Here is a 14,308-nt window from a genome sequence, read left to right as displayed (position 1 = left end):
TGATTCTGCCTGTTATCGGTGACGAATCCTGCTTCCCCACATGTTGAAGTTTGAACATTAGAGAAGCACACCAAGGCAAGCATATGAAGCAGGGTTTATTTTAAAAGGGGTAACATAGACTTCTCCCGCAAGGGAGAAAGGGGCCATAGCTGGTATCCTGGTATCCCCAGAGTGGAGATGTTCTGACCTTTTTATATGTCCTAGGCTTTCTTTGTTCTCCTGCCTTTTCCTCCTTAACTTTCTCCTTCCTGCATAGGTGACTAGGCCCAGGAATGCTCAGGGGGAGGGCCAAAAGTTGGGTAACAGATGGGCTGAAGCGGGGGAGGGCTGGGTGGAGTAGCCAAGACACATTAACAATCTTATAGTTCACTGTAGGAAGGGGAAAATCCTGGGAAAGATTACCTTGGAAGCAGGTTGGAGCAGGAACAGATTCTTGATAAGGGTGGAGGAAGGGCTCTGAAGGAATTAACATTTTAATCCCTCAGGGGACAGTCTCCAATTTCTTAGACTCAAAATTGGCCTTCTTGATCCTACCTGACTCAGTTTACCTATCTATACTGACTGCCCATCTAATTCTGGCTTCAGTGTAATGGTGGAACATTTAAACTATGAGGCCTAGTGTAAGGTAGTTAGGTCATGGGGTATACCATAAGATGACTAATGTAGTTTTCTTGGGACCTTTGTTCCCTTGAGAGTAAAATGTTATAAAAAGAGCAAGCCTAACTCTGAATCTCTCTGGGTTCCTGTCTTGTGTGATCTCTCCCTCTTTCACATACTTCCACCATGATGCCATTTTCTATGAGGCCTTTTAACAGGGGCTTGATCAGGGGCCACCTGATCTTGGACTTTCATCCTCTAAAACTATGAGCTTTATATATTACCCAGCTTCAGATATTTTGCTGTAACAATAGAAAACAGACTAATACAAGATGTTTGAGTTTAAAAAAAAAAAGTTCATCATCCTCCACACACTTTATGTTGCCCACCATTAACAGTGGTTTACCTGACTGATATTGGAGGTGCCTTACCAACCTCTGGAAAGTATTCCTGAAACACACAGTGAATGATCGATTCAATGAAAGTTCTTGCTGTGGATGCAAAAATAATACTAATTGCCTGCTGGTTGTAAGTTATTATCCCAGACTGTGGAGGAAGAGAAACAGATTACGTGACCCATCTGATCTGGTTCCACACCCACCACATAACTCCCAGAGGACAAGTAAATGCTGTTTATAGACTCACCCTCTGAACTTCAATTCTCAGCACTAGCTCCTTACCAACTGAGCAAATCCTACACAGCTGACTGTTATGGCAACTGAAATCGCAGTTGATTCAGTCTTCAAAGGAGTGTGAACCTGCAGTATGTTAAAAGAAGCATAACGCTCCTTAGAGAGACATTTTTTCATAACTTCCATCACCTAGAATGCTATTTTTCTGGGTATCATCTTAAAAGAAGCACACATTATTCCAGGAGACCATGGTTTGGTTTCTTGTTTGAGGTAGTGGCCCAAGACCCTAAGGTAAAGTGAATCATTAATGTGTGTAAAGCTTCTGATGGAAAAAAAAAAATCCTAAAGGACTAAAAACAAAGCTAAAAAAAATCCATAAAGGAAAGAAGAGATGATGCCAGCTGTAGCCTATACTATTAACAGACAAGTAAATAATCCAAATAAAAGTTTTTGTAACTCAGCTATTGTCCTGTTTTTCTGCTTCTCTTCAAAACCCCCTGCAGATTTGTGTATATTCACTGTATCCTCATCTCTTGTTCTTCCTGAATCCATTCTAGATAGGTCTGCATCCTGTCAATCTGCTGCAGTGATTTACAAAAGCGACTTCTTATCAAGTGTAGTGGTCATTCTTAGCCTTTACCTTACTCATCTTCTCAGAAGTTTTTGGACATAATTTACAACTGCCTTCCCCAAACATAATGTTTTGAATTTCAATGTATGGCATCATACTCCAATTTTCCTCCTCCTCTTTGGCCAGTCCTTCTCTATTACCTTTGCTGGCTTTTCTTTTAAATCTCAGGCTCAAGAACATTCCCTATTTTTGGCTCACTTTATGTAAGTTCACTCAGTCTCATGACTTAAAACTCATATGTACATATGGTTGATTTGCACATTTTTATCTTCTGTCATTGTCTCATGAGCTCCATAGTGAAATTCAAATACCTTGGTGGCAAAATCCTATGAGACTTGGTTCCTGCCCTCTCTCGGATTCCATCTCCTATGACTTCTCTCCTTGCTAACTCTGCCCCAGGAACATTGGAATATTCTCTCTCTTTTAATCTCCCTCAACTTGCAAAGCTTTTTTCCCCTTAGAATTTTGTATTAGGTGTTCTTTCTTCTAGGAGTATTCTTGTCACCCACCTTCAAATGTTGCTCCTGCTTATTAAACTTGGATCTAAACTTAAAGGCCACTCCTCAGGCTGTTTCTGACTCCTTACCATCATTAACCCATCACCACATTTTTTCTTTGTAGCACTTATTGCATCAGATTTGTTTGTCTACACATACATTGTGCTTCTCCACAAATATATTACTTTATTAAAGCCAGAATTCTGTTTTCAACATTGTAGCCCCAGAACCTAGAAGAGTGATTGACACACAAAACTAGATATTATTTAAATTATGAACAATGATGGTAAAAGCAGATTTTACAAGGACAAATCTGGTATCTAACTTAAACAAAAAGAACCTATATCATTTAGCCCTAGAACTTTGTACAAATTCCTTATTCACATGTAAAATGGTACTACTTAACTCATAAAACAGGATCAGTTGAAGATCAAAGAAAGTGTCTGACAACACAGTAAAAACTTGAAAGAAGTGCTGGTTTTCTTAGACTTTTTCATTATTAATATATGCATTCCAAAGGGTCTAGAATTTTTGGAATCTAGAAAAAGTCCATATAGGCTTTTGTCTAGATTTTGGACAGTACTGATAGGTAACCTTTATTTTCAACTACATTAACTGCTGTTTTGTTTTTCTATAGTTTTTTGTTTGTTTCCCTCTCTATTGGGATTTTTTGCAAACAGTGTTTTCTATCATTTTGTTAAAGTCACTTGATGGGAACATTGCAGGGGAGGGTGAAGTTGTGATGCAGATACTGAGGAGGCATCTAAGCTACTCAATAGCCAAGAAACTTGTACACAAAGTTCAGATCTGTGCCTCAGCAGAAGGACCACTTAACCATGTGTCATTGCAGCTATTCCAAAGAGATCACAGTGGAACCAGGACTCATGTGCTGCCAGGAAAAAGGACTGTTTGACAGAAGTTCTTCAAGTATCAACATAAACAGACATCTGTTTATGAGACTGGTTCTTAATGAGCTATCAAAAGTACATCTGCATTGTCTCATCATAACACCCACTTGTGTGTAGACTGCACAGCACTTATTTCAGGTGAAGGCATCTTGATGTTGGTATTTCTCTTCCCACATTGCCACTCTTGCTGTGTGCTCACCTTTTTCATCACTGCACCTTGCCAGTAGACATGCCATACTATGTTCTTGTATTTTTTGTTAAACAGAAGCACAACAAAGGCTGCCTTTGTAACTGCCTCAAAACCAAAGTGAAATTTTTATTAAAGAAGCTTAGCTACAGAGTATGTTCAGACATCTCTGCAGCTTAGCTCATTTTAGTCCATCATCCCAGATGTGGAACACCTATAAAAACTTAAATTAAGCAACAAATATGCCTCTTTGATAACCTTGAAATAATATTTGAATATTAAGTTATCAGAATTGAAAGCTTGAGACTTAATGGGTTAACAATCATTGCACAGAATAAGTTCATCTACAAACCTCTTAAACTTTCTTAATATCAGTTATTCTTATCTCAATTGAATTATGAAAGAGCATAATACCCACTTTCTATTCAAGTGGTCCCGAGTTCTGTTTTGATTAATAAGATATTTGAACCTTTTCTAAAATTTTTACTTTTGATCCAAATAGCATCCCCAGATCTATGTGGGACATTTCTTCTTACTTTTGCAATGGCTTTATTAACACTTCAACAGCAGGTGGTGCTGTGAATCCACAAAAGTAAATTTGCATAGACAACAGAACTGTCACAGCTTTATTTCCTGACTCAATACAACATAGAAATAAGCCTTTTTAATACATCATATAAAGTTATTGACAATACAAATTTTTTTTGTTTTTTTTCTTTTTAATGAAAATGATTTAACTTAGAAATCTATTGTGAAACTTTTGTCTAGTTTTGCAATTCTCAGATATTCCAGTGCAAAAATAGATCCATTACAGATAGCATAAAGTGCTTGGAATGAAGGGCCAATGATAAAGAAAAAGCACAAGAACAGCTTTACCCAAGGGTATAAGAAGGAATAATAGCATACCTAATCCTTATGGAAATATAAACATTCTATAAAAAGGGATGCAATAGTTTTGAAAAGAATTAGAGCAGTATTAACTATGGTATTACATTATTACTAGTAAATACAAATTAATATCTCAGTATCAAAGTGGTTCATTATTACATAACACATGGCTCTTTGGAAAAAATTTTACCTGATATATACAACCATGAAAAGAAAACATAGACAAATCCCTTTAGTCAATGATTACTATACAGTGAATGAATGATGTGCAACATTTAATAGTCACAAAGAAATGCTTTCAGTACAGATATCAAAATACAGTAGTTGAGGTTTGGTTGTTTGTTTTATAACAATGAATAGTGCTGGGTATTTATATAGAGAGGACTTGTTATTTTCTTTTGTATTTTTTATATTCACAGTTAGTAAGTTTTCCAAGGAATCCAAAAGATGCAAGAGCAGAAATCTTTGAACACTTTTTGAGAATTTATGAAACTCACATAGTTACATTTCCACTGTTAATATACAGAAATCTTATTTAAGGATAGAATTGATAAAAATTTCTACCATAATTAAGTTTACACAGGGAACTTTAAGATTACTATTTGGATAGTCTAAAAGGTAACACAATAATAATGAAGTTAATGTAGAACTCAATATTATTTCTAGTTTCAGAAAGACCCTTTTAAATCTACATTTAATTTTTTTTCTCAAAATAGTTCACAGTGCCTTTGAAGTTTTAAAATGTGACCTTGAAGTCAGAGTAATTAGAAGCAAAGAGTCACTCATGGATTTAATATCATGAATGAGAGTGATTCATGGTGAAATGAGAAAACCACCAGATTTTGATTTTATTTTTAAAATTAATGAGAAACTAAATTATTCTTAGAAACTAAATTATTCTTATATCTTTGAAAATGGCATGAATGTAGTAATCTCATGCTAATAGTTATTGAAAACATGCTTTATCACTTTAGAAAACAATGACATTAATTTTTTGAAAATCATTTTTCTTTTTAAGCAAGGAGTTACTTAACAGTCTATGAATCTAAATATATATGTATATATATTCACATATATATATACATACACATTTGAAATATATCTGAAATTGTATACCTTTAGAGTTAATGTTTAAATTTTAGAAATAGTTAAGATAAATTAATGATGATATTGAAAGTTCACTTGAACTTTTCCAAATAGCAATTCCCTCATATTTTTGTTTTGTCTCAAAAAAGATGACACTGATCATTAGTGAAATAATATTTTTTATTTAAAAACTAAAATAAGATTAAGTCTGAAAACTATTCTTTGTGGAAGCATTTGCTGTTTTTATTTTTTTCAGGATAGTTTAATGATTGAAGAGATGCAAAATTTGAGATTGTCAGAGATTTAATGGGGTGTCTAACATTTCTGCAGAACCAATTATGTGGAGGTACTAAATGTCATAAGTACAAGTTGCATTCAACAAGTTCCCAAGCTAGCTGATTTCTCTTTGAAAGAATCCATTGTTCAGCCTTGTGACCTTTTCTGGCTTTTGCACTGTTGATATTAAAAGAAAAAAAAATGTCTAGCCAATATTCTTTAAGTGGGCTTCCATAATCACAATAAAACAACCTATCTTTTGTAAACCAGTTAGCTGAATAACATGGCATGGGAAATCTACTGAGACTTAATTTCTCTTCTTAATTTCTCCTCTCTATCCATCCATCTATACATACACATTCAGCTACAGCATATTCTCAAAAAATACTTGATTGATGAACTGATTTAAGAGTATTCTACATGATTTTAAATTCAACAACAATATCATGAGATCTTGATCACCACATTGTTTTCTAGTCACTAGGCACTAGTCAGACATTCTATCTGCAAATTTGTATAGGAAAAATAAAGCTAGTGAGGCAGTGTGACCATACTCCTTTATACTACAGGTCCTAAAAGAGGTCATCCTAAGTTTTCAGAAATCACTGATATAACTGAAAATTCCAAATGACATAATAGTACAAAGATTTTTGTCAAAATATAACTCAATCTTTTCATTTCTAGATTAATTCAAAAAGCCAGAAATAATACTACACCTGTGTCAAATAACAAAATTTTTGAGATGCAGTGTACCGTGTTAACAATCAGGACAAATGGGCACTAGGTTTGAATACACCATCTCTTTAATCCCATGCCTTGACTTCAGCAGCTTACAGTTCCAACAGTTTGGCTGCTAAGCCTTTGCCTCTTAACAGGATCTAAGTATATTTAAACAGTCCCAGAAAGACCCTAGAAACCCATGGCTCCCAAGCATGGGGCAACATAACAGTGGAATCAAGTTTCCTGTGTGTAGAGATATCCATACTTTACATATTACAGCCACCAAAGCAGCTCATCAAAAAGGGACTCAAAGAAGGACATTAGCCATACATGGCACCATTTTGTCACCTGATATTTAATGATGTTGATAGACTCTGAGAAGAGCAGCTTTACAAAGGTGTATGTTACACACTATGGTGTTTCAGACTTTCTGAGCAACTTGGCACTAGTAATTCTGGCACACTCATTGCCAGCAATGGTTGTGTCACCAGGAAACCGGTCTCCTGGAATGGGATGGCTTAATGGATGAGGATGTATGCCTTTGATTTTGATAATCACTGGCCATGGTTATTTGATGAATTGTTGCTGCAATCCCAGTGAGGATACACAGGAACAAAAAGTATGACTTCAAACCCAAATGTCCACTGGGTTCGTACTACAGTTTCACATAGGTAAAGGTAATAAACTAAATTCAAGTCTTTTTCACATAGAGCCATACAAGACATAGGCTACAAAGGCACTGCCCCTGTAATGGAATTTTGTTTTCATTGCATTGAATTGCATTGCATTGAGTAGTATCAGTACAGTATCCAGTTTACTTCTTCCCACAAGAACTTCCAGCCTGTTCCTCTGGAACACTTCACACAGTGTAAAGGAAGATCTCGTTCTTCCTTATGTTCAGCCATCCTGTATGAATGACATTCTTCATACATAACTTTCTTTCACTTTCTCGTCCTGTAGAAAAGATGTGAGAACTGAAACATCCACTACTGTCTGGTTTTTGTGTAATGACAAGTCCTTTAAGTGGTCATCATCACTTTGGTCCTTGGCAAAGTTCACAAATACCTGTCAAAACAAAGAAGGGCTTTATAAGTACCTCTTGACTTGTTCTTTCTTTATTCTAGCTGCAGTTTTATTCTAATTGCATTGTCCTCATGTTGAAATTAGGTGAGGTAGGAGAATACAGAATTGCATAAGTAGATTAACTGGAAAACTGTGTGAGGGAAGATAAGATACTTGAAAAACATTAATAATCATTTAAAACTTCATCTTCTGTGTTAATCCCACATCACCAACTTCCATTGATTAAAGGGAAGAGTGAAGAGAACATTTACTGAAAACCTATCAAATGCCAGGATCTGTTTAGTAGTTTTTGTTATCTAAATGGGACAAGGCACAGAGCAAAATGCCCTATCTATCACAGGTACTCAATAAATTATAGTTGTTCAGATTATTAATTCAGTAAATTCTCACAATAATTCTGTCAGGTAGAAAGCATTATCTTCCTTTTTGGTTCAGAGAGGTTTAAGTAAAATGCATTGCTAGTAATCATAGATGAGGAATTCAAGCACAGATAGTCTGAACTGTGCTTAAGCTTGTGGTGAAGGTGTGAGTAGGCAGGAATCATCAACCTGGGAAGAAAATCTATTTTTGACACTAAAAGCTTACTTGGTCAAGTGTTGTCTGAGAAACAGAGTAGTCTTCTATGTGGAGTCGCTTTTTGCTCTGGGAGAGGATACTGAATATCCTGGCCAGAGAAGATAATGAAGAGGGAAGCTGGTACTGTAGCATGTTCCGGTGTTTCTCTTTTAGGACGCTTCCTGGGAAGGCAAGTCCAAAGAATTCCTGGACAGGCTTCAGGTCAGGATTGGATCCTGCTATTCGTACAACTATTGTATAACCATCTCCAAACCTGAAAGCAGGAAAAAAAAAAAAAAACACCCAAATGAAGTATCCCCAGGAAACTTCTCAGAAGAATATTTACCTCTGAGAAACCAACTTGTGCCATGAAAATGGGAGGTCCCTGAAAGACCCAGAGATCAGTTTTAGAGAGAAGGAACCAGTTATCATTTATTGAGAATCTATGAGCAGTGCCCGATGCTCAGTGCCCTGATGCTGAGTGCCATGTTTCTCAGTGTCTTTAATCCTCACCTGGATCCATGAAGTCTGACAGATTTACTTAAGCCCAGGGAGTTAGTCACTTGCCCATGATACAAAGTTCCTAAGTGGCAGAGCTAGGAAGCAAACCCATTTGCATAGACTCCAAAACTTGTGCTGTTAATCACACTGTCATGTGGGTTTTTTAATTTCATAAATAAAGCAAAGCCAGGAAGTATTATTCCTGGGAAATAGACTCTCAGAAAGGCTAAGTAACTTGCTTATGAGTCAAACAACCAGTATATAATAAAGACAGAATTTGACTATGGTTCAGTTTGACTTCAAAGCCCTGATTCTTTGCACCATACTATTTTTCCCAGTTTAATTTCTCTTTATTTTTAAGCTACCATTTATACACCAATGATAGAATAATCATCAAGGTTTCTAAATAGGTGCTATCCTAAAGAAATAGTCTCTTTTACCTATTTTTCAGATGTTGTACACTGCCAAGGCACCTGAACCTCCCATTGACCATAATTGCCATCCTAGTGCAAAGAGCTTCACATTCCTCCATACTGTGGGAAAACAGAACAAATTTTAGTTTCAAAGACATGCTCCCATAACCATCACAACATCACCATGACATCTGGCATTTCAAAGAAAAAAGTTTCCCAGCTTCCAGTGCATAATCACATCCTATTCTAAAGACATGTATATACAGATGCAGCTCCTCACTGCAGTGCCATTTAGAATTGTGAATAAGTTGGAAACAATTCAAATGTCTAACAAATGGAAAGAATTAAATAAATTAGGATATATACTAATGGAATACCATTCGGCTATAAGAGATGATGACATTACTTAAATTTACTGACTTAGAATAATGTTCACAATAATATTAAGTGAAAAAGATCAGAGTATATATACTATGCTTGCATTTTTGTTTGTAAAAATACATACACACAAGTACACATAGGTTTGCATAGGAAATCCCTGCAAACATGCACAAGCCAATGAGAACAACAGATATTTTCAAGTAATACAATTTCAAGTGATAAATGTAACCTTGGCCTTTCTGTACTTTCTAGCTTTTACTAAATGAACATATATACTATTTAGCAGATTTACAAATAACACAACGTAAAAGCCAAGCCAAGACTTCACTACAGACCTATGAGATGTAAGCACTACTGATCTCCCCTCCTTGACGATGCTTAGGGCACAATTCCACAAGAATCTTCGGGCTTTGGGATCCATGCCTGTGGTTGGTTCATCCTGAAATTAAAGTAAAATAAGTTTTATCATTTGCTATAAATAAAACACCAAAGATAGACTTGTTTTTAAAAGCTGAAGCATTCTTAAACATCATAAGTTTTAACTTACTATTTTAGTTATTTTGAACCAAAATAACAGAATAAATTTCAAACTCACTTAGAACAAGTTCACTTTTATGAATGTCTCATTGAAGCAAGAAACTCAAATATTCTAAGGAAATTTTTTAAAAATTAAACAAATTTCTCCAAATAAGTAGGAAGGAAAAGAGCCATTAGTTTCAATCATCTTTTCATTACTAACAAGTATATACTAAAAATTCTCTTTGTCAGGATAAGGTTTGAGTAAAATTCCTTTTCTTCTTTTTTTATTCTAGTCTACTTCAGCTTACCAGGTTATAGTCTAGACCATTCATATGATCTAGATTATTCTATAGCCTCAACCCAAGGTTTCTTCCTATAATAACTTCAGTGCTCTTCTCTAGCAAAGAAAGGAGATCAAAGGCCACTGCTGTCTAATGTATTTTTCATTTATCTCTCTTAAGGAACTATGATCCAGTGAAGAGATCTTGTTTTTTTTCTTAATACTGGGTATGAAACCCAGGAATGTTCTACCCCTGAGATGCACTGTCAGCCCTTTTTTTAATACTTTGAGACAGGGTATCATTAAGTTGCCCAGGCTGACCTCCAACTTGCGATTTTCCTGCCTCAGTCTTCCATGTAACTGGACTTACAGATGTACACCACCACACCCAGCTACTACGGGGACTGAAGCTGTGTCCTCACCCTCCATATTCAGGTTATGAACACATAGATGATCAGAAAGAATGTTCCAGAGAAGGACCAAATCACACATTCAGCCTCACAGACTTATAGGGATTCTCCAAGCCAGGTATGTGGGGTGTCTATTTAACAGAGTCATCCCTGCTTGTGCCAAGAAAGAAGCTTCCCTCTTCTTGAAGGCTGCTCTGCCACACAGTCATAAAATGGCCTATTTTCCATTCAGGCCAGAACAGTAGTTTTCCACCCAAAGTCACACTTACCAGAAATACCACAGGTGGCCCACCAATCAAAGCCATGGCTGTTGAAAGCTTGCGCTTGTTGCCTCCACTATAGTTACCAGCATATTTTTCTCCATACTTCACAAGGCCCAGTTTCCGAATTGCCCATTCACCAACCTGGAGAGATAAAGCACCTTGACTTTTGTCTGCCTTGGTAATTTTAGCATGCTTTGTTACACTTATATGTGAAAGTTCTTTGATTAAGACTGGATTCTATAATCATGACCTGCAACTACATAAGTACCAGAAAAAAGCAGAGGAAATTTATGTGATGGGAGCAGTACTCCCTCTCTGCACACCCCCAACCAATGCATGCCTACCCACCCCTACTCCCCCCACCATTATGGGTTCCCACCCATGCACGAGGAAAACAGCCTGAAGTAGTCATATGTGGAAAATCCATAAGGTATGGTGTCAGGATGCCAAAGAGGCAGGTTGGCTTTCTAGTATCCATGGTACCTTGCCAACTTCTTTCTCTGGGACTCCTCTCAAGAGGGCAAAGAACTCTACATGCTCTCTTCCAGTCAGCAGCTCCGTGATAGCATCAAACTGAGGGCAATAGCCCATGTTCTGATGTACTTCATGGATGTTTGACAAGATACTGCAAATGAAAATAAAACTTGTTGGTTTTAAGCATTTAGACATATTCTAATCAGACAATCTGGGTTAACATTCCCATAGAGTATGCTTGTGCTTTACAAAGATACCAATATCTGCTGCTTAAAGGAATAGCCTTTCTGCCCCTAGGATGACAGCTGTTCCCATCTGTCAGGGTTTCTGTTTCTACCCTGCCTTATCCTTATCCTGCATGCTCTGTCCTGTTTCAAAATCCCTGAGTCCATGCCCACTGCAGCAGTCTTTACCAATAACCTAAATAACACTATCTGGAGCTTTAACATCTTCATCCCAGACTTGCTCCTGTGGTCATATGTACCAAGAGCATTGTCAGCTCAAAGTTGTCTTCATGACCATCTGGACCCAGAAATCCTGGGTGTGTGCTCTCTTCTGCCTTCTGCTGTGCCATACATTGACTCAACCACAGTGTGCATATTCCAGATATATTGGTCCTACCAAATACCTAGCCCAGATACCCTCCTAGCTTTTAAGGGTTTTTTGCTTGTTCCTTTATCGTAGACCCTCTGAACATGTGTAAACAGAAAAATACACCTACAATCTTACGGGTGGGGGCAATTTTTAGGTTCTTTGATGCCAATAAGGTTACATAATAATTTCATACATAATCCCTAATGTATGAAAATTTCAGTGTCTATATCCCATTTTCACACCCTCAACAAGATACATTAACACTCACACATATGATTTAATGAAATGCTTCATAAAATGGTACCTGTTGTTACTACTAATAGTACATTCTGATAATTCTTATTCTATTCTCTAACATGTCATTTGAAAAGTACTACTTGAACTTGGCCTTTTGGCAGTGGTCATTCATCTCTGCTTATCTATTTAGAACTCCCAGTGTTAGCTTTCTCCAGAATTATGACTGAGTCAATTCTTATAACCCGTTACTATGAAAACCTTAGGTTGAGCCAGTTACTGCTGCCATTGCTAAGTGCCCCGGGAGCATTAGAAATAAGCCTGGGGAACAGTGTTATTCCCAAAAGTTCTGTTCTTTTAAGGTTCTTAAGTTGCTACTGAAATGATTGATAAGGGGGAAAAAAGATTAACGAGTACATCAATTTCCTTACTCTTCAATATTATTGGTATTCCCCTGTTCAGTGTTTTCAAATTTAGAGTCATCTCCCATTAGTGAGTTATAAAATAAATCCACAACCAGCACTTTTTAAATGATATGATGGCGTACACCTGTAATCCCACAGGCTTGGGAGTCTGAAGCAGGAGGATCTTGAGTTCAAAGACAGCCTCAGTAACAGCAAGTCACTAAGCAACTCAGTGAGACCCTGTCTCTAGTCAAAATACAAAATTAGGCTGGGGATGTGGCTCAATGGTTGAGTGCCCTAAGTTGAATCCCCAGTAACAACAACAACAACAACAACAAAATTAAATGACATGATAGAGAATAAAATAAGAATTATTTTATTATTAGAGTGTATTTTAAGTAGTAACAGCAGGTACTATTTATGAAACATTTCATTGAATCATATGTGTGTTAATGTATCTTGTGTGTATCAGGCTAAAGTATAAAATATTATATCCTACATGGATCATGGTTCAGAAAAGTTTGAAGGTCACTGCCTTTGTACCATGTATTGATATAGAAAGCCTGAAGAAACCCCACATATTTAGAGCATTCAAGGTTAATACTGCCTAACAGGCCTCTAATGTGCTGCTGTACTCCCAAAAATCAAACTGCTTGGTAACTGTACAGTCTCAGAAAACAGCCTAGTGATGGCTTCATCAGTGGGTCCACTCTTTCTAGAAGATGAGCTGGCAGGTATTACCTTGTAGAAACTAATACAAAGAAACAATAAAAGTTGTATGCAAGCACATATTTATATAGTAAAAAATGAAAATTAATAAATGCCCAACATTTATAAGGAATTGATTAAACAAATTATAGGTACATGTACACAGAGGAATTTTATGGAGCAATGTATTTTTAACCCACTGGAAAATATTCATAATATAACCATTAACAATAAAAACTATTTTTAAACCTATATGCAGAATAATCTCAATTTTATGATACATTTATATGTGTGGAAAGATAGATTTGGGGTGATAGAAAACATCTAAAACTGGATTGTAGTGATGATGGCACAATTCTGTGAATTCACTAAGAATTACTGAATTGTTCTTTAAAAACAAGTAATTGGGCTGGGGTCACAGCTCAGTGGTAGAGTGCTTGCCTAGCACACATGAGGCACTGGGTTTGATTCTCAGCACCACATAAATGTAAAATAAAGATACTGTGTCCACCTAAAACTAAAAAGTAATTATTTAAAAAAAATAAAAATAAAAACAAGTAATTTACACGTACGAAAAAGCTGTTAAAAGTGATGCAGTAAGACTGAAAGAAAATGTAAAGAGTGGTTATCTCCAGGTAGTGAAATTATGGATATTTTTTTGTTCTTCTTTAAACTTTACTATATTTAAACATTTTTATGAAATCTAAAGAGTACTATTATAATCAAAAAATAACAATGTGTTTCTTTAAAACTAAAAAAAAAAAAAAAAGTCCTTGTAACAAAATACAGATCACTTCTTTTCTCACCTATTTTTGTTAAGGAAAGCATCCCCTCTGGTAACAGTGGTGTCTCCAGTTAGCATCTTGAAAGTGGATGATTTTCCAGCACCATTAACTCCCAGAAGTCCAAAGCACTGAAAGAATAAGACCAGGTGAGTTGTATAATCAAACTACTAAAACTAAATTTGAACAACCCTAGAAAATAGCTCCATTTTTATATGACATCATCCTGAAACATCATTCTTAAATATCAATGACAAATCAAATATCTTTTTGGTTTAGGACATC

General features: G+C 36.2%; 1 protein-coding gene across 2 annotated transcripts in view; it reads right to left on the bottom strand.

Moving 5' to 3' along the window:
- Positions 1-5,055: 5,055 nt before the first annotated feature.
- The window catches only part of Abca1 (ATP binding cassette subfamily A member 1), a 131,080-nt gene continuing 121,827 nt past the window's right edge, over positions 5,056-14,308 (bottom strand). For both annotated transcript variants that reach the window (XM_076845735.2, XM_076845734.2), the window contains exons 44-50: positions 14,048-14,154; positions 11,311-11,452; positions 10,834-10,968; positions 9,691-9,794; positions 9,002-9,094; positions 8,091-8,334; positions 5,056-7,487 (exon numbers count right to left, since the gene is read on the bottom strand). In XM_076845735.2, the coding sequence (XP_076701850.1) occupies positions 7,347-7,487; positions 8,091-8,334; positions 9,002-9,094; positions 9,691-9,794; positions 10,834-10,968; positions 11,311-11,452; positions 14,048-14,154 (966 nt within the window). In that variant the 3' untranslated portion in view covers positions 5,056-7,346. The remainder of the gene's footprint in view (positions 7,488-8,090; positions 8,335-9,001; positions 9,095-9,690; positions 9,795-10,833; positions 10,969-11,310; positions 11,453-14,047; positions 14,155-14,308) is intronic.

Source organism: Callospermophilus lateralis, chromosome 2 (assembly GCF_048772815.1).
Source record: "Callospermophilus lateralis isolate mCalLat2 chromosome 2, mCalLat2.hap1, whole genome shotgun sequence".
Taxonomy (NCBI): domain Eukaryota; kingdom Metazoa; phylum Chordata; class Mammalia; order Rodentia; family Sciuridae; genus Callospermophilus; species Callospermophilus lateralis.
Note: the sequence above shows the minus strand (reverse complement) of the source record. Positions and strands in the feature narration are given on the sequence as shown.